Source organism: Aythya marila, assembly GCF_965140915.1.
Source record: "Aythya marila genome assembly, contig: HAP1_HAP1_SCAFFOLD_188, whole genome shotgun sequence".
NCBI lineage: Eukaryota > Metazoa > Chordata > Aves > Anseriformes > Anatidae > Aythya > Aythya marila.
The window spans coordinates 414,573-432,795 of record NW_028136924.1 but is presented as its reverse complement, the minus strand read 5'-3'; the positions used below and the strand labels follow the sequence as shown (position 1 = coordinate 432,795).

Below are 18,223 nucleotides of genomic sequence, written 5' to 3'. Positions count from 1 at the left end.
TCTTAAAACTGTAGGCAAGCCCTCCTATGCTTCAATCTTACACAGGGATTGTTATCAATCAACCCAGGGCTACATTTAGAGCCCGATGTGTTACCAGGTACATTTTTCAGTCTGGGGGTTTATCTGTGAAGCCAGGGCACCTGGAGTTGAGGTGGCATTCTTGAGGACCAAAAGGCAGAGGACACTACTCATCATCTATCACCTCACGAGGAAGTAGAACTTCACCTCATCCTCGTTCAGGTATTCAGACAACCCAAGAAGTCACCGGAAAGCTGTGCTGACTTGCAGCATTTCAAGAAAGCCTAATTAAGCAATCCTGCTAGCTGCTAGAAAGTGGTTTCAGGTGACTTATTCCTTTGATGGATTTTGGCTTCAATTATCTCAGAACCCTCATTTTTTCCCACATGTGACAGAACTTGTTTCCCTGGGGATATACACTGATTAAGAAAAAGAACAAGTTGGGGTTGTCACCTGTTTTGGGGATTTTCTTCAAGTCTGATGGCTGGGACGTGCTCCGGCACGTCTGAAACACCCTAGAAAGCAGCAAAACAGTATTTATGACACATGGGTAAAAGATTCCTTAATAGCTTTTTCCTCCACACTGCTTCTCCTCTGGCATTGCGGAGCCGTGGCCAAAATACAAAACCAAGGTGCTCCTGAAGAAAGTTCACATTCACCTGGAGGTTACTCACGATCTGGTGTCTTTTAAGAACATGGCATTAATGGACAAAATCCCCCACACCAGAGAAATCACAGCATCAGAGTACCGGTTAAAGAGTGCCATTCATCTCATAAATACAGAAGGGTTCTACAAGCATCCTGGAGACAGCTACTGGATTTCTAAGGAAACAGAAGGCCTGCAGAACGTTTGAGTTTTCCACCTTTTCAAATAGAGGAGGGTAGAAATTTAACAAGGGATCCATCGCTGCATTAGCCCCTGGCCTTACCATGGCTGCTTTTCTGGCTGGAGGTCCCATCATGTCAGCATCAAAGGCAGTCTGTAGTTCCACAGCTGCTATGGCAGACGGGTAACTCCCAGGTGCCTTACGTTTCAGTGCCTTCTTCTTGGGGAAAGTGACTTTCCCACGCGAAGGCTTCGCAGATGTCATAAAGTTGGCTAGAGTAAAAGGAAGAGAGAACTGATACAGTCTTGCTCTGCCTCAGGAAAAATCCAGGTTCTCTTAATCATTTCCACAGTCCTTCTACACACTTAAATGCATTTGGCCAGCACAATTACACCGCCATTGCCTGGATTCTCAGGAATCTTTTCCACATAGTAAACTCTGTCTACCAACAAGCCATACAAAGGAACAAAGAAACCGAAGAGCTACAGTAAATAATAATCCAGGACAAGGGAAACCTCAGACACATAGCAATCCTAAGTGCAAGCTAGGTTCACAAATATAGACAGCTTTTATATTTAAAGTCCCGCTCCCGCTAGGAAAGGAAAAAGCAGCAGTTATAGTAGGACAAGAGTGTATGCAACTCTTCTACCAGCTTCCTCTCCCTTGCAGTGATGTCCCACAGTTAAGTTGTTCTACAAAGTCCACATTTGTAGTGTCATTTTCTAGTCTCCCGTTCCTTACCTAACATCTGGCTGGCAGGAAAAGAAGCAAACTAAGAAAAAGAAAGTACACCCTTCGCTTCGTAGCACTGCGTGGCAAAATGCACCCAGCCAGAGTTACAGCATGAGAATTGTCATCTTCTGTCTGTATTTCAGAAGACAACCTAAGTAACTCTTAACCTTCAACACTTACTTTTAGCTTCCTGGCCCTGAAATTGAGCTGCCACTTTCCCTGCTGGTTCAGTATTAAAGAAGCCAGCAGTAGATTTGACAGCAGCTTCCTCCTGCTGAAGCTTCTCTTGTTGTTCTCTCTGTTGCCACTTCTCCCACCGTCTCTCTTCAAAGCTCTTCTCTGGACATTTACGAGTTCCACTCTGCTGAGTGGGCTAGAAGGAAAGAAAAGTAGTGCATGAGTAGGACAAAAAAAATAAATAAAATCCGTGGAGATTTCGTTAAGAAAATCTGATCAGCAATCCCTCCAAAATGGTCTTGATGTGGAACAGCATATTAATCTCGTTCAGGTTACTGTTGGTTTTTTTGTTTGTTTGTTTGTTTGTTTGTTTTCCCATAAAATTCTGCCTGTAACAAGAGCCATGCTTTACTATGGACGCAGTCTCACATATCTGCAATATCCACTATGGCAAGCTTCTTTAAACAGCTAGGGTGTTCTGCTGTACATCTATTTATCACATTCTTTTTAAGCAGCAGAAAGTCATACAAGTTCCCCTATACAGTATCCACTGACAGATTGATTTCCTTGAACACAGAACTCTGGCCTTCTGTATTAAATCCTTCATGTCTGACAGATCAAGTCAGTAAGAACAAAAAGAATTCCCTCCACGTTAACTGTGTAGATTTCAGCTGGTGCTAACAGGGTTTCTTTCTTGCTGTGGTATAAACAGACTGATTCCAAGTTTGAGGATTACACAGTTGTCTGGAAATGCTGCTGGCGATAGGATTTAGACTGCACTGCAGCTCCTACCAGCTGCTGAAGGGTAAGAACACACTCAAGAGGGTGGCACACGGTGAGTAACAAAACTTGTCAGAATTATCAGAAATTGTACGAATGTATGTGTGTCTTCACAGAGGACTCACCTGTACATCAGGTCCAGAGGAAAGTTTAGGAAAAGGCCGGTTCAATTCCACTGCCTTCTTTTCTTCTTTTTCAGGTGCTTTAAAAAAAGACAAAAAAAAGTGTTGTCAACGGCAGAAATAAAGAAAGCTGGGTACTTGTTTCCTTTGTGCATTTATTTCCTTGTGTCCCATGAGAGAGAGAGAGAAAGGCTACAATGTGCAAGCCATTCAGCATTTATCCATGAAGCAGATCCTGAGCAAACTGAACTTGCTCAATATGGGAAGCACCTCACTGGGGCAGGCATTAAAGCATCTTATTACCTGTTAGTTTTGTGCTCCATAAAGATTTCTGCTCTGCTGGGGCAGGTCCGGGTTGTGCTGAGGGAGCTGGCACATCTCCTTCACTCTGCTGCATCCGCAGAGCTTTCTCACGCTTTATTTCTTCCAAGGTTTTAACACGCACTTCTCCTTCTGGCTTGACTTTTCCTGCCGGCTCCTTCGCCTGCCCTTTGCTGGGCCTGGACAGAGCGAGCTGCTTCTTGGACTCACCCTGAATTTTGCTCTTGCTATGGCATTCTCCTGCTTTTTTCTTCTCTTCTACCAAGCGATTATTCTTTTTTTCAGACAAGGCTTCAGAGAAAGTTTGCATGCGACCTGCACGAGCAGCTCTTGCCCCTGCGCTGGAATCTTCAGTTTTACCGTGCCCTTCAGCCTCGGCTTTGGCTTGAGGTTCGCGTCTCTGAAGAGCTTTCTCACGACGGATTTCCTCCAGTGTTTTCACATGGATCTCTCCCATCGGCTTAGCAGCCTTCCCTGTCATCATCAAGAAATGAGGAGAAGCACCAACATTTAAAGAGAGTCCAGCAATATTTTAAGTCTCCAAAATTTGTCAGAGCACTAAGGAAAACTCATCTTGAGCGTTCCCAATAATGCATCTTAGAACAATATCCTTAGAACAACATTCTCCTCCTCCTCTGAGCCACTTGTATTTTGAAGACCAGCCCTATCCAGAGAGAACTGCTACACAGAAATGCTGCTTTACTTTATTACTTTTTCAGACTGCATTTCAAATTCCTGCTCCTGGCAGTGGTTCTATTCTAATTGTACGTAACGGTTCACAGAAGCAGCTAAAAACCTCGACAAGGCACAAGTAGAAAATAAACACACACCTAGAGCCAGAGTTCTGATAGTGGCTGTCAGAAGAGCTTCAGCACTCAACCAAGAGGCGTCAGTTCTTTGTTTTCGTTTAAATTAGTTTGTAGGGATGTATGAAAGCAGTCCAAGTTTGTGGAAAGGAAGGAGGAGAAAGCATATTTAAGATCTAGCTGTTACCTCTCTCAGTACTGGTCTGTTTAGGAGGTAATCCCAGCCTGTCCTTCAGAGACTTGGGAACTCGAACTGCAAAACAGAAAAAGAACGAATTAGGGAGGCTGCATAATGTCAACTTCAGGTTCACATTTCAAAACAAGACAGGAAAGGTAACTTTGAATCCCAGTGATTACGACCTCAGCCAACATGCAAAAAGAAACATCACTGGAAAAGGACAAACAGAAAGACTAAAAACGAAACCCAGGAATCCAATCCAGATGCCCGTTTAGTACCTGTCTCTCTCTTGGGTGCTTTGTCAGCATTTCCCGGAGCCTCTACCTTCTTCCCCAGCCTTTCAGCAAGGCTGCGCTTCACTGGAAGGCTGCCTACATCATCTTCAGACAAAACAAGGAATATTGTAAGAACTTTTCTTTGCAGGAAGGTTTGAGAACAGTCAACAATAAGCTTCTCTTTTTCAAGCATATTTTCATAGAATTGCCTTTCAGCTGCTAAATGATTTATTTTTTTTTTTTTTCCATTTCTGCCGTCAACACAGATCTCCACTGCAATGTATTTTCCTTTCATACATCACAAATACTCTTTAATGCAGTCATATATAGAAGGCAGCACCTACGTAACAGCTCGTAAAAAGTTCTCACCTGCGGAGGCTTTCCGTTTTCCTTGTCTATCAGCAAGATCTACTCGAACCACAGGTTCCTCCCCTGAAACAAAAGGGAATTTTTTTTTCTATTTCACAGAAACCAGTAGCCAACAGAAATATTATCCTGTTAGCCCATGTCCAAAAAACCCTAGTCAGACACTGTTTTGACAGCTAAACCACACAAACTCATATTTTAACTATAATTAACATGGAAAAAAAATATTAATAGTCTCAGTGCTTGCTTCAAATTCCAGCTGAGATAGTAGAGAGTGAATCTGAGTCTGCTTGACACCTATACTTTGTGCAGAACAAAGCTGCATAAGCAAGCAGAATATTCTTAGGTGCAAATGCTGAGAAATATTCCTTTCTAAGGTGAATGTCTACGAGTAAAAGTACTTCCACACTTTTTTCCCTTTAAAAGGCATTTGCACAGCTCTAAACAATTTATACACAAACACCTGTCATACTGTGTCCACACCTGCCACTGTACGCCTCTTTAATGCTTCAGAAATTGCTTCTTATATAGCACTGGCTTCTACAGCTCGCTCTTCTCGTTACTCTTCTGTTTTTCAGTTACCCCCCTATTGGCATACTGACACTTTTTTTTTTCTCCTGCCACTGCACTTAACCTGAGCACCAAATCTTTCCAGTACAACCAGGGACTTTAAGCATAAAAGCACGTTTTGAACAGAAGGCAGCACCAGAAGGCTAACATGGGTGAATTGTTTTAATTATTGCTTAACCCTCCAGTTTAGGAGTAATGAAATCAAAACAAAAGCATTCATTATTACCTTTCTTGGAAGACACTGTCACAGTTCTCACCACTGTCCGGACATTTTCCTCTTCTGGAGCAGGAAAAATCATAGAATCAACGGGACGAAGAGAAGATCTTGAAGAACCTTCTGTTCAGAGCAACCAAAACGTAAGGAAGTTTACCCAACATAAAAAACTATCACAAAGAACAAAAAACTTTAAATGATTTGTTACTGTCAAAAATACAGCAAGCAGAGCATGTAAAGAAGAGAGGTGACTAATTTGCCTCTGGTTGCCCTTTGAACTCCCATTTAGAATACCAGCTGGCTGAGAATCAGGTTGCTTTATGCCCCCAGCTAAAAATGGAAGTCTGTCCCTCAAGCAGCTCCCAGTCACCATCACCTGCCGTGAACAGGATAAGAAAGTAGGCAATATTAACTCACCACCGTGTCTCTTATTTTTTTCCTTCATCTTCTGCCATTTGATTTCCTCAAGTGTTTTTATTCCAAAATTCAGATTGCCCTCTGAAAACAGGAAACAGTTCATGAGACAGGCTTAGAGGCACTCACTGAGGACCACAGGTCCTCAGGCTTCTTAGCGCTCAGGAACTTTCTGAAGTATTTCGAATAAAGCCTGTCAACACTCCTCACAAGTGAAAGAGCCATAGAACCAATGGCATTTTGCCCCTCCTTTCATCCTTCAGGGTTCAAAATGTAGTTTTAATTTTAATCCACTTACACGATATTAGATCCATATTTTAATCCATTTACACGATATTAGATCCCTCTATCGTTAGATATGGCTTATCAACAGTGGTTGCAAGGCTGCACGTGCAGCCATTTAAACTCCATGCTGTGGCCCTGTTTTGTTCTCCAAAAGTAAAGAAAAGGAGTTCACCTTTCTGACCCAATGGGCACATGATGGTATTAATGGCAGAAATGAGATCATGGAAATAACCGACTCCATTCAGCACCCCTACATTTTGTTGTGTTTTTACACCACGCTGCTTTTGACTTAACTGTCAAGTTCTTCTGATTTATCCTACTAAGGTGCTGGCATACCTTGTTTAGTAGTAATAGAACTGCCTTTCCGAGTGGAAATCACCCGTAATCCATTTTTGCCTTCCGCAGCTGGATGCTGGACGGGAGTTTTAGTTTCTTCTCCTTCCTCAGAAAGTTGGTCTGAAGGGGAAAAATCGATTCAGTTATGCATAGACCAGGTTGGTCGTGATTACGTAGCTCATGCAGTGACACTTCAGCCCATGGTTCATATAAAAAACTTTGTTGCTGTTTTGTTTTTTTTTTGTTTGTTTGTTTGTTTGTTTGTTTTTTTGTTTGTTTTTAAACAGCTACACTGACCTGATGAACTCCTAAGTAGAATACACTAGGACAAAACATCTAGGACTCTAGATTCTCTCTGCAGCTTTAACTACTACACAACACATTGCTCTTCAGACAGAAAAAAGAAATTTCCTTCCTAGTTTCACATAGAACTTTACACAAAAGACCAGCTAAAGCCAGGAGTGGTTCTAAGCTTTCCTCCAACGTTTCAGCTTCTGTCCACTGACTGCCAGACAAAGCCACCAGTGACCTGGCCAGACTGCCTGCCCTATCGCTAGTCAGACCTCAGGTCATCTGTGATTTATACACTCATTTACAGCACAGATTCCTTCCAAGAACCAAAGATTTAACACATTCATTTACAGCACAAATTCCTTCAAGAACCAAAGATTTAACACATTCATTTACAGCACAAATTCCTTCAAGAACCAAAGATTTAACACATTCATTTACAGCACAAATTCCTTCAAGAAACAAAGATTTACACAATCATTTACAGCACAAATTCCTTCAAGAACCAAAACATGCTCACCATCATCATCTTCATCATCATCTGCAGCATTGATTACAACTGGAGGGTGTGTAGGGCTTGGGACATTTTCAGAGTTTTCCACTTTCGTCACCCCCTTAGCTGTGGAGAGGGATTTGACTGGACAGAAAGTTTGTTTTGCTGCAGTGACATCTGAGCCACTTTCAGATCATCGTCCGCGCACTCAGGCGGACTTGGCAGTGTAGCTAGAGGAAGAGGAGGATCATCGGTAATATGGCAGTTTAAAACTTTGACCACAATGCAAAGAGATGGTAGCAAAGGCAGATAACCCGCACAGACAACGAATTCAGCATCTCCTTTTGCCCATCCCATCACTGCTTACACCGTGAACAATGATTTCCCTTCCAACAACAACACATCTCCCTACCACCCAGCAAAAGAGGAAACAACAGGAAGCAAACTGCAAGGCAAACATCACACAAAGCAAAGAGAAGCTGAGCACGAAAGCAGAAAACAAACACCAGCAGTACACTCGGTGCAGTACACCTATGACTGCAGACCTTTTCCTGCCCTCACAAATGAACAGTTACCTGACGCCCCCTACAGGATTGGCACCCACTAAGTAATACTCAAAATTAATTCTTCAGCGCTTAAAGAAAAAGGACCTAAACTCACTCTTGCTTGGTGGTAAGAATTGTCCATCGATGTAACGTCCCTTTGCATGATGAAAAGCACAGTTGGCTTTCTGACAGCCTCCCGGCTGGTTCTCCCAGTAGCAAGGAATCTCACTGCGCTTTTTCTGAAGACAGAAAGAAAGAAAAGCTCGTGATAACATGCACCTGAGGCTTGCAAAGAGATGCACAGCTCCAGATCGTGACAGCTGTCACAACACAGTGCTGAAACAGCATTCCAAAGGTCAGTTTCTCAGTTAAGTGTAGTATTTCTGGGCATATTCACAAAGTTTGCATAAGCTGTAACCACTATGCACATTTAGTTTGGTCATCACTCAGTTTGAGAAGACAGGCACTCTCAGACATCACTTGAGGGTGGCTTAAACTAATACACCTAGGATTATACTAGGATTATTCAGAGGGAAAAAGAACATCTGAAATTGCCTAGGTTAACCCTGTCTAGAACTACTTCTTGGAGACTTAGTTCTGCTGCACCTTTAACTTTCCCCACTTCCTACCCCAGGCAGCTACAACAGCGTTATCTGAAGGACTGTGGGTCAGAAGACACCTGATAGTTCATTATCAAGCCTGCTCCCATGAGGATAGAACAGCCTGTTTATTACCCCCCTGCTCCAGCACGTTTTAGCAGTCTATTTAACAGCTATTCTGCATCTCTTGAGAAAACTGTCAGCATCTAATAAAAAAAAATAAACAAATATCTTGCTAAGACATACCTAAGGCATTGATTTTATTTCCCTCTGCTTCCTCCCACCCCCTCTCTTGGTAACAGAAACCAGTATGATTTTGAAGCAAACAAATCTATCCTGCAAAAGCGCAATCAGTACACCTACGGCACTGAAAAATGCTTTTGTGGATTTATTTTGAGAACACATTGTTAGGCACTCACGTCAATTTCCATGTGTCTGAATCGGCAGACATTCCTGAAACAACGACCCTCCTGCCACAGCTTGCAGACCGTCTCATTGCCCAGAGCAGCTTCGCAGTGGCGGTAGGCACATTTGTCTCCCTGGAACCAAAAGGAAACCAACAAGGAAAATAGAGTACAGCCTCAAAAATGGCCATGCTGCTGCCTAATGGTGCTACAACTGAATTCACAATCTATCTGGTTCTCAAGTTAACCAAAGACCAGTGTGCTTCCTCCTCCTAATCTACTCCTTCCTGAAAAAAGGGGAAAAAAAAGCAAAGCAAAGGAAAGCCAGCCATACCTTGCTACAGGTAGAATAGAAATAGAAGTAGCAATCGTCTCCTTGTTTAGACATGCCGACGAGTTCTGCTAACAAGCTCGGGTTCTCTCCACAGGGACTTCCTCTGCTCTTGGAGAGAGCTGTCTTCACCCTTGCTTGGGCTGAAAGTCTTCTACTGGCTTGTGATCAGTGAAATCTTCTTTTTAAAAGTAACCCGAAAGAAAGTAACAAGTGAAAAATAATGAGGAACAAACATTTTTCCAGCTTTCTTCAGTTAATCAAATCAAGTTATCAGTCTCTCAAAGAGAGCAAAGCCTTGAAATCAGCTGTTACATGAACTAACTAAATATTAAAGTTCTGTAAAGCTGCCAGGAGCTTTGTCAGCAAGCGTTCTCTTCCACATCCTCAATAATATGACTTGGAGCACATCTGGAAGCCTGAAAACGGAGTCACTCCTTAAAAAACCACCTGATGATACATGCAAGTCAATAATCAACTATGGCTACAAATAACTTCTCTAGAACACAGTTAGGACGCATTAAACAGCACGTTCCAGGCCCTGTGGGTCTTCGATTTCACCTACCTGGACAACCTCAGCAAAGTTATCGATCTTCAAAGGCTTCCAGTTAACTGCTCCTGTAGGCCGAACCAAGACTGAATCCGTGAATTAATAATAAAGGGGTAGGAAGAATTTTCCTCCTCACTTTGCCAAGGGAACCTCTCATCCACAATTCAAACATAGGATGCGCTTTTAAACAGCTTATAACTAAGAGAGGAAGCAAGTCCATTTGAATGCTCTCTCAGACTGGATGCAGCCACGGTTAGTTAGCTCTTCAAAAAAATAAAAACCAAAAACCAAAACAAAACAAAAACAAAAAAAAAAACAGCGCATTTAGAGATGAACTCGTGATTCAAAGTGGCTGCAAAAATGAGGCTCCATCTTCCACAGCCGGACAATTTAACTTTTTTTTTCTTTTTTTTTTTTTAATTTAAAATTCAGCATGTTCCAATCTCTGGTCTTCAAGATTTCTTCACCTATTAAGAAAACACAAAAACCTTTCCCCGTCTTTATTACCTGTACAGCAAAAAACATACCAGTGCATCTAAATCCACAGATGTGCATACGCATACACACATCTGTGTTTATACACACACGAGGAGGGAGTGAGAGAAAGTTAGCGAGAGCGACACTGAAAATCAGAATTTTTGCCTTTTCGACACAGAGAGCGCGTAAAAATTCTCTCATTTTGAGGGAACTAGAAAAAAATGGAGGCTCTGCAAAAGATTTTGATGAGTATGCCTTCGAGGCCGATGCTTTGTAACATGAGGGATCTGGGGGCCAGCACACAAATATGCATACGGATGTACATGCATACAGGATAAACATATCTATACACCCAAGCGTGCACAGTAGATGTTGTATGATCTCCATATCGAGAACAACTCGTAGCCCTGATCAGACATGTAGAGTTGCAATCAATTAACAGCAGCAAGACAGCAGATCAAGGGTACAGCAAGCTTTGAGAGGCAGGGGAATGCTCACTTTGCCAGTGGCACGGCTGCATGATACCAAGGATTTTGAATTACTTTGATTTTTTGGAAGCAATTTGGTTTTTCTTTCTGCGCTGTAGCTGTGGTGGTTTTACCGTGCTGGGCAGCTAAACCCCACAACCGCTCTCTCACTCCCCCTCCTTTAGATGAGGAGGGGGAGAAGTAAAGCAAAGAACAACTCACGGGTTGAGATAAGGATAATTTAATTAAAGGGAAAAAATTATAATAATTAAATAAAGACTACCATGAACTAAACAATTTAACTAAGGGGAAATAAAAAGGGAAAGGGGAGGGGAAAAGGAAAAATAAAAAGAAGGGAGGAAAACAAACAAACAAAATAAATGAAGGCTATATGGAAGTGCAGAGGAAAGAAATTACTCTCTACTTCCCACAAATGAGCCATGATTGACCACGTCCTTGAAGCAAGGCCTCAACGCACGCAGCCGGTGTTCGAGAGGAGGACCGACGTTTTCCCAACGAGAGCCCACCCCTCCCCTCTTCTTCCTGTTTCCACCTTTTATTGCTGAGTGGGACATCACATGGTATGGAATATCCCTTTGATTGCTTTAGGTCAGCTGCCCTAGTGATGTTTCTCTCCTCACCTTTTTGCCCACCCCCTAGGAGGGTTAGAGAAAGGCCCAATGCTGTGCCACTGCTGCTCAGCAGTACACACAACACTGGGGTGATAACACTGCTGTTCCAGCTACAAGTACAGAGTACGGCACTGTATGGGCTGCTGCAGGGAAAGTAAACATTCCAGCCAGACCCAGTACAGTAGCAAATACCACAGGTTTGCCATCACGTGCTGTTCCCTAATCCATATATCCATCATCAGCCATTGCTGCAGGATCATGAAAGGTTAGAGAAGACGACTTAGGTCCAATTTAACAGCCAATGAGTTTTCGATGAGCAGAGCTGCAACAGATTTTATTTCGCCACAAGCATTTTTTTTTCTTTTTTTCTGATATGAAGTCAGAAATTTTGATTTTTTTTTTTTTAAAGACACTAAATGTCACAAAACCTGCAACCAGACCAGATAAAGTTCAATTCAGAGTGATTCTGAATCCTTTCGTTAAAACGCTGCACATTTCTGTGCAAATTATTTCTGACTCTTCTGGACAAAAGTGGATGAAATAGTTCTTACAAATTAATAATAAAAGGTTGGAAGCTTTTACTCACACAAACACTAGTGAATTTTCCAGGAAATATTGTTTTGGCAGGGAATTTTCCCAAATCTAAAATAAAGAGAGGAAAAGTTGGGTTCTCATATTAGTTACTGCTTTTGACTGCTGGACAAAGGGAATAAAAACAGTAGTTAAGTGCAAGGTTTCCTTCTCTTCTTTAGTATGGATAGGAATCGTCACTTCGGACCTTTAGCACCTTCAGAAACACACCCAGTGCCATGCAGGTTCCTCTGCAGCTACTTCTAACAATTACTGGTGCTCCTTAGCATGGAAGTTTGACTCAAAACACTCTCCAGATTTAGCTCTTTTGACTGCCCAAGGAGCTCATCATTTTGCTTGTTGCCTTCCATTTTCCTGAACACACCGGGAACGCTGTTCAGAATCTGAATGGATCTGGTCTAAGGAATGGGAAGAAAGCAAAACCAACGATACCTTGCAGTATTCCAAATTCCAAAAAAGCAGTCTCATTTTAAAAAGGACCTCAAAAGCTTTTTTTTTTTTTAAACTGACATCTGCCAACATAGCAATCCAAGCGCTAAACCAACTGAAGTTGCCCCTGAAAGCCTGAATAAAAATGAGTAACTCTGGTGCACTCAGCAGGTCTGTAATAGAAGTTGGTAAGGGTTTTAGATTTCTTTTTTTTTGCTCCAGGGTGCTGGTAAAATTTTTGCATTAAGAGATTTTGAACCTTTTGTACCAAAGAATTAGAGATGCGCTACAGTGCCAGTAGCTGGGGGTCTGGAAATACACACCAACAAGTGTCATAAGCTTTGCCTTTGCTGAAGGAAGATGAATAGTACAAAGAAAATCTGTCTAGTTTGTTTTACAGGCTTGTCTTTCTCAGTACGGAACAAACTGACCTCCCTGGTCTAACTTTGCAGTGCCTATTCTGCCTTTGTCCTGCAGAGAAGAGCAAGAAAGGAACAAATCTATTTTTGCACCCCAAAAACGCATTAGAGGAGGATTATCACACCCACCTAAGGGTACTTCCTTGTTTGTTTATAAAGCACAAAGCATTTCTCTTGGACAGTCTCTGTTGCTGGCCTCTTTTGTGCCTTCCATTTATAATAAAGATATTAAGATGCTTACCCCTTGCTTGTTTTTTTTTTTTTTATTTGTTTGTTTGTTTGTTTTTGTTTTTTTTAAAGAACAGTGGAAGTGGAGAGTCGGATGACAAGCAAGAACAAACACTAGAAACTCCTTGTTCTGCCCCTGCTTTTTAATCACCCAGCATCACCCCGGCTGCAAAACAGCCTCTGCTGATTTACCTGCTTGTTAAAGCACCCCACAGGCTGCAAGTGCGGTGTGCTAGGTGTCAAGTTATATTTAACGGTGCACACGTAACCATTCATCTTCCCACAGTCGAAGCACAGAACAGCCTCTTGCTAACACAACTCATCCCTGCTGCTGCAAGAAACCTCATGGCCTGCAGGAAAACCTCAAGCTAAGAGTTCCAAAGCAAAAGCAGAAAACGCATCATTTGTACTCTTTCTATTTGAGGGAATTCTAGCTGCTAAATGCTGCCTACATCTGAGGGCACGTTCTGAGGCTGCCGGGAAGGACACTCAACACCCACTGACAGCAGGAGTGCAAAGATGCCAGCCAAGAAGGCAAAGGTTAGAGCTGAACGCTGCCTCAGCTTCCTCCAGCAGCCAGCTGGGGGTCACCTTTCACCACGCTCTCTGAGACTCGGAGCCCCGAGTCACCGCAGCCGCCACGTACAGCTGCTCCTTGCTGGCCCAAACTATTTGAAGAGTCTTCAGACTTCAGGGACCTGTTTTACGACAGCCTCAAGATCAAATTCATCTGTTCCTGAAGGCGCTGATCGTCCTGCTGTTTCTGTAGCTGTCAAAGAACAATCCTGAACTGAGGCACTCGTCTGATCAAACAGTGCTTCGGCACAGATTTCTCTTTAGCTTGACACATCAAGGTGAAGACGAATCGATTCTTGCAAGCAACCTCTCAAGCAGGGATCTAATAAGGTGACCAAAACGACAGATCTGTTGTGCAGATCTGAGCACGTCACTCTGCAGGGAATCACTTTCAAGCCTAAGATGTTTCACCCATCTCCCTGCCCCAGAGCGACACAAGGAAAGCTCTTAAGCAATTGCTAGCCTCTCCTCAGTGCTCACGAGTCCCAAATCACTAATTTTACAATATATAAACCATGGCAGCTGGCACCTAGTTGGCACACGGTGACACTGCACACGTTGGCAGTGCTGTCAGGAGCTGGAAAGTCAGGGGTGAGGGGGTTAAGGGAAAACCACACATCAGTTTAGCAACTTGGCTCCCGTAGGATACTTCCTACGGCAGGAGTTTTAGCAAAGTCCCTCCCTCAGAGGGACCTGCTGGCTAATTAAAACAGGACTTCTGCTGGAGCAGTCAGAAGGCAGCAGGGTATCAGGAGATATCCAGTGGGCATCACCGTCAGCCTGTGGCAGTTTGGGGTCCAGGTATCAGTGGTTATGCGTGGTTTTCTCTGCTTCACTTTCTCCAAAGCTGTGAAAAAATAGTTCTTTTACAGCACTGTACAGTCACACGTTACGGATGGAACCAGCTGCATCAACTTCCAGTACGACGGTGTTGGAAAAAGGTGCCTTTGGTGGTCAGGAGCACAACAGCTCTGGTGAGGTGTTATTTAAGTGTGTTCTTACATCTGAGTTTCCTCATAGCAGTATGTAGCTGAGGGGGTCCAGGTTTCCCAGGTAAGATTGATGTTTTTTCTCCTACCAAGCACCAGCTCAGTATACAAAGCTCTGTTAATAACACCCAAGCGTGTAGATGTTAAACTGAAACTGCTTTTAAACCTATTTGTTGTTACGAAAATAGCTTAATACACCATCTTCACAGGGTAAAAATTCACATGGAAGGACAAAAAAACCCAGAAGCGCTTCCTGAGCTTCAGTTTACCAACAGCACCATCGGATTTAGATCCTGGCCTGGCAGCCAGGATGCAGGGTCTGTAAGCATTGCTGCGATGTGCAAGTGCCAAGGCAGGTTTCTGGCCTGCCCTGAATAAAATACCTTTTTTTTTTAATACAAACAGCGTGCCAGGTACGCTGTAATGCCAATGTGCCAGCTCAATAGAGGATGTCAAACAACAGAGGCGTTTATCCTAATTTCTGGCATGAAAACACTTTTAACAGCATTCTTTTCATGAAGAAAACCCTCTCTATCTTCTCCAATGCTCCAGGATCTGCTGCAGCTGCAGCAGCCGCGCTGGTACAACCCACATCTTTGCCAAATCTTTTCAATAATTGTGCTTTACCTCGGCAATGTTGAGGTCACTCCTCTTCCTCCTCCAGCTGAGCAAGCAGCTCGCTGGCTCTGCCACACCGCAGGTGCGGAAGCGAAAGCTGGGAACACAGGAGTCAAACTCTCAGTGCTCACAAAGCCACCAGGGCAGAGGGCTGACACAGAGGCACCCCGGATCCGCTCTCCCTACCCGCTGCGAGGCTCGCAGCAGCCCCAACCCGAAGCACACACAATGCTTCGCATGGTGATGTCACCGCTGATTCTGAGTCCCCACGTGAGGATCTGCTTCACCACTCTCAACGTTGGTGTTGGTTTTTGATTTTTGTTTTTTTTTTTTTTTCTTTTAAACATTCTCAGCTTATGGGAAACCATCAGGTAAACCACAGATCGCTAGGGAAGAAGGCCCACACGAGGGAAGTCCGTGCTTTTCTTCCAGGCAGTGGCACGTGCTTTAACACGCCGCGTTCGACAAAGCAGCTCTCCCCGTTTTGCTCAGTGGCAACAGGCACGACTGCAACGCACACAGGTGTAGGCAGCACCTGCAGGTCCCAAACCCTTAACCCGTTTTTAGAGAGCACCAATTTTTTAAGTAGTGCTTTTCCCTTAATCCATGACCCCTTCTTTCCTTTATTTCTATCGGGTGGCTCTCCTCCATTTTCCTCCTCAGTGTCTGAGCAGACACTGGGAATCGTTTCCGGAGGAAGGGCACGGCTGAAGCTCCTCCATCTACTCTCCGAGAAAAGAGAGTATGTTAAAGAATACATCTTTCCTTTCTTTTCCCTTTTTTAAATACAATTTCTGAAATCAACGCTGCGGCCTGGCAGCAAATACCTACGGGACTAAAGGTGATTCCTCATCCTCACTGTAACGTTGTAGTTAACCTCCCAACGAACCCATCTCCCCAGGAAGCGGCCATTTGAGATGGGAAGGGGCAGAGCAAGAGGAAGCTCTCCTTAGCCTAGCTCTTCCCCCAACACCACCTCGCCACCCAGCACCAAATTCAACTCACCTGCTCCGCCCGATCACTCGAACGGGCGTCCGACGCTGGCACACGCCGCAGCGGTGGTTCTGACGTGCCTTAAATCACCTCTCCGCAGAATATCTCGGGTCTGTACGCTCAAATAACGCAGTATTTGAGAAATAACGCCCAGAGCTCACACTCTGAGTGCAGCCCAACAGCACCGAAGCACCGGTAGGCTAAACATTCCAAACCTGGCAACAAGGCTGACCCAAGCAACAGCACGGAACCCTTCTGCACCTTCAGCGTGGACATCAGCGTAAGGAAACACAGACCTCCTCGATCCAAATTTTAAGCGAGAAACGCAAAAGGTCACCCAACCGGCTTGTTTTCAGCAAGCTAAAGGAGAAATTAAGGCGACAACCGGGTGCATCCAGAGTTAGTCAGATCCTGAAGGCAGTTCCTTGGGGGAACGGAGGAGCAACGCGCCAGATGAGGGCTGCCTTACAGCGCACCCCTTAGAGGCACTGCTACGGAAGGAAGGCAGAAGGTTGGAACTCGAAAGAACTAGCAAGGCGCCCGTTAAGGGGGAAATCTTTCATTTTTTTCTCAGCAGAACCTCCCCTCTCCCCTCTACCCCCCCCATGAAGGCAGCCCGGGGACTCTTTGCTTCCTTAGGGAGAGGGCAGGGACGGGGCAGGGTGGTGGGACAGATGGCCAGAGGTTCGGATGGACGGACAGACAGCCGGACAGAGGGCCCAGCAAGGCCTGACGAAGGGCTCAGGAGCGGGAGGGAAGGGCAGGGCGAGGGGAAAGGCAGAGAAGTACAAATCTCTTTTTCCTTGTGATAACTTTTCTTGACCAAAAAACACGATTGTGAATGAGGCAAAATGAAAGATGTAACATGGGGACGTGCGGATACTCACGATGATGCAGCCTTCTATCCGCATGTTCACCTGCTCATAGAGCCACACCTGGATCCTCGACCTCTGCAGAACGAAGGAGGAGAGTAAGTCGGGCCACAAACACTGAGCACTTTTGTTCTCTCATGTGTTCAGAAATACCTGCTAGCCACAGCCACGACAGCTCCCAAATGCTCCGAGGAGCAACTCTCAGGGGCAGTTCCAATGTGCAATCTGACATTTGAGCGTTATACCATCGGGTGAATACTACACGTTTGGTGAAGAACACGTTTCCAGTCACAAGGGAACACCCCTGCACGCCCGGCTACACGAGGGGGAAATGCCGGGCTCCTTGTGCCCACCAGCACACCGCACAGCTCTCCATCCCCCACAAACCCGTCCCGGGACACAGCCAGGAGCCGAAAACTCACCGAGGGGAATCCCCAGACCCTCCCCACTCCCCCCACACTCCCCAAATCCCCATCCCCGCCCCCTCCCCGCGGTACTCACGTTCTGCAGGTAGCGGAAGATGAGGTTCTGGGGCGCTGCGTTAAGGGCTCAGCACGGGGACGACAGTTCCGGGCTCGGGACAAGGCCCCAAACCCCACAGCGAGGCCTCAGGGCCCCGCGACAAGGCCTCAAGGCCCGGGCCGAGCCCCCTGAGGTCCGAGCCGCCCCCCACCCACCTCCCCGGCACCCCCCAGCCGCAGGAAGGATACGATGGGCTGCACCATCACCTTCTGCACCTTCTGGCCCTGCCCGCGGTACGCCATGGCTGCTGCCGCCTCGCCGCTCCCGCTCCCAGCACCGCAGGCAGAAGAGGCGAAGGCTGATGGTAGAACAGGGCTTCTTGGGGTGAAGGGAAAGCGAGGGCAGGTGGGCGCAGTCTCTGAGCTCTCCTCCTCCTGAGTTTGCTTTTTCTCCCCCATTTCTGAGCCGGCAGAAGTCCCCGTGAAGTCCTTCGGCACGATGAAGGCCTGCGTGAGCTCCAGCAGCAGTTTCGTCGGCGGAGCTTTTCCCTGGTGGGGCCGGGGCGTCACAGCACACACACACACACACACACAGAGACGCGTGGTTTTGTCCAAACATTAAGTATTTACAACAAATTCGACAAGCGCTTTTCCTCTGCCAGCAGCAAATGCCTGAGGGCCCCCACAGCTTCACAAATCATAGCGGGAAGTGCCTACCGTGCCGCGAAAAGTTCGGAAAATAATTCAAAATTGATCTGCTAAGGGAAAAAAAACGATGGCTGGTGGCAGGGTACACAATACACCCGAATCTCAGCTCTGTCCTCCGCAGGGTCAGTG

General features: G+C 45.2%; 1 protein-coding gene across 1 annotated transcript; it reads right to left on the bottom strand.

Annotated features, from left to right (window-relative positions):
- Window positions 1-947: 947 nt before the first annotated feature.
- Window positions 948-17,945, bottom strand: LOC309891309 (zinc finger CCCH domain-containing protein 11A-like; the record flags this gene model as incomplete). The annotated part of the gene is made up of 7 exons (XM_082785671.1): window positions 17,636-17,945; window positions 17,427-17,453; window positions 16,941-17,003; window positions 2,960-3,044; window positions 2,660-2,736; window positions 1,758-1,950; window positions 948-1,117 (listed from the first exon to the last, which is right to left on the bottom strand). Coding segments are annotated over exons 1-7 (825 nt in total), but the record flags the coding sequence as incomplete, so codon positions are not given.
- Between the last annotated feature and the right edge of the window lie 278 nt (window positions 17,946-18,223).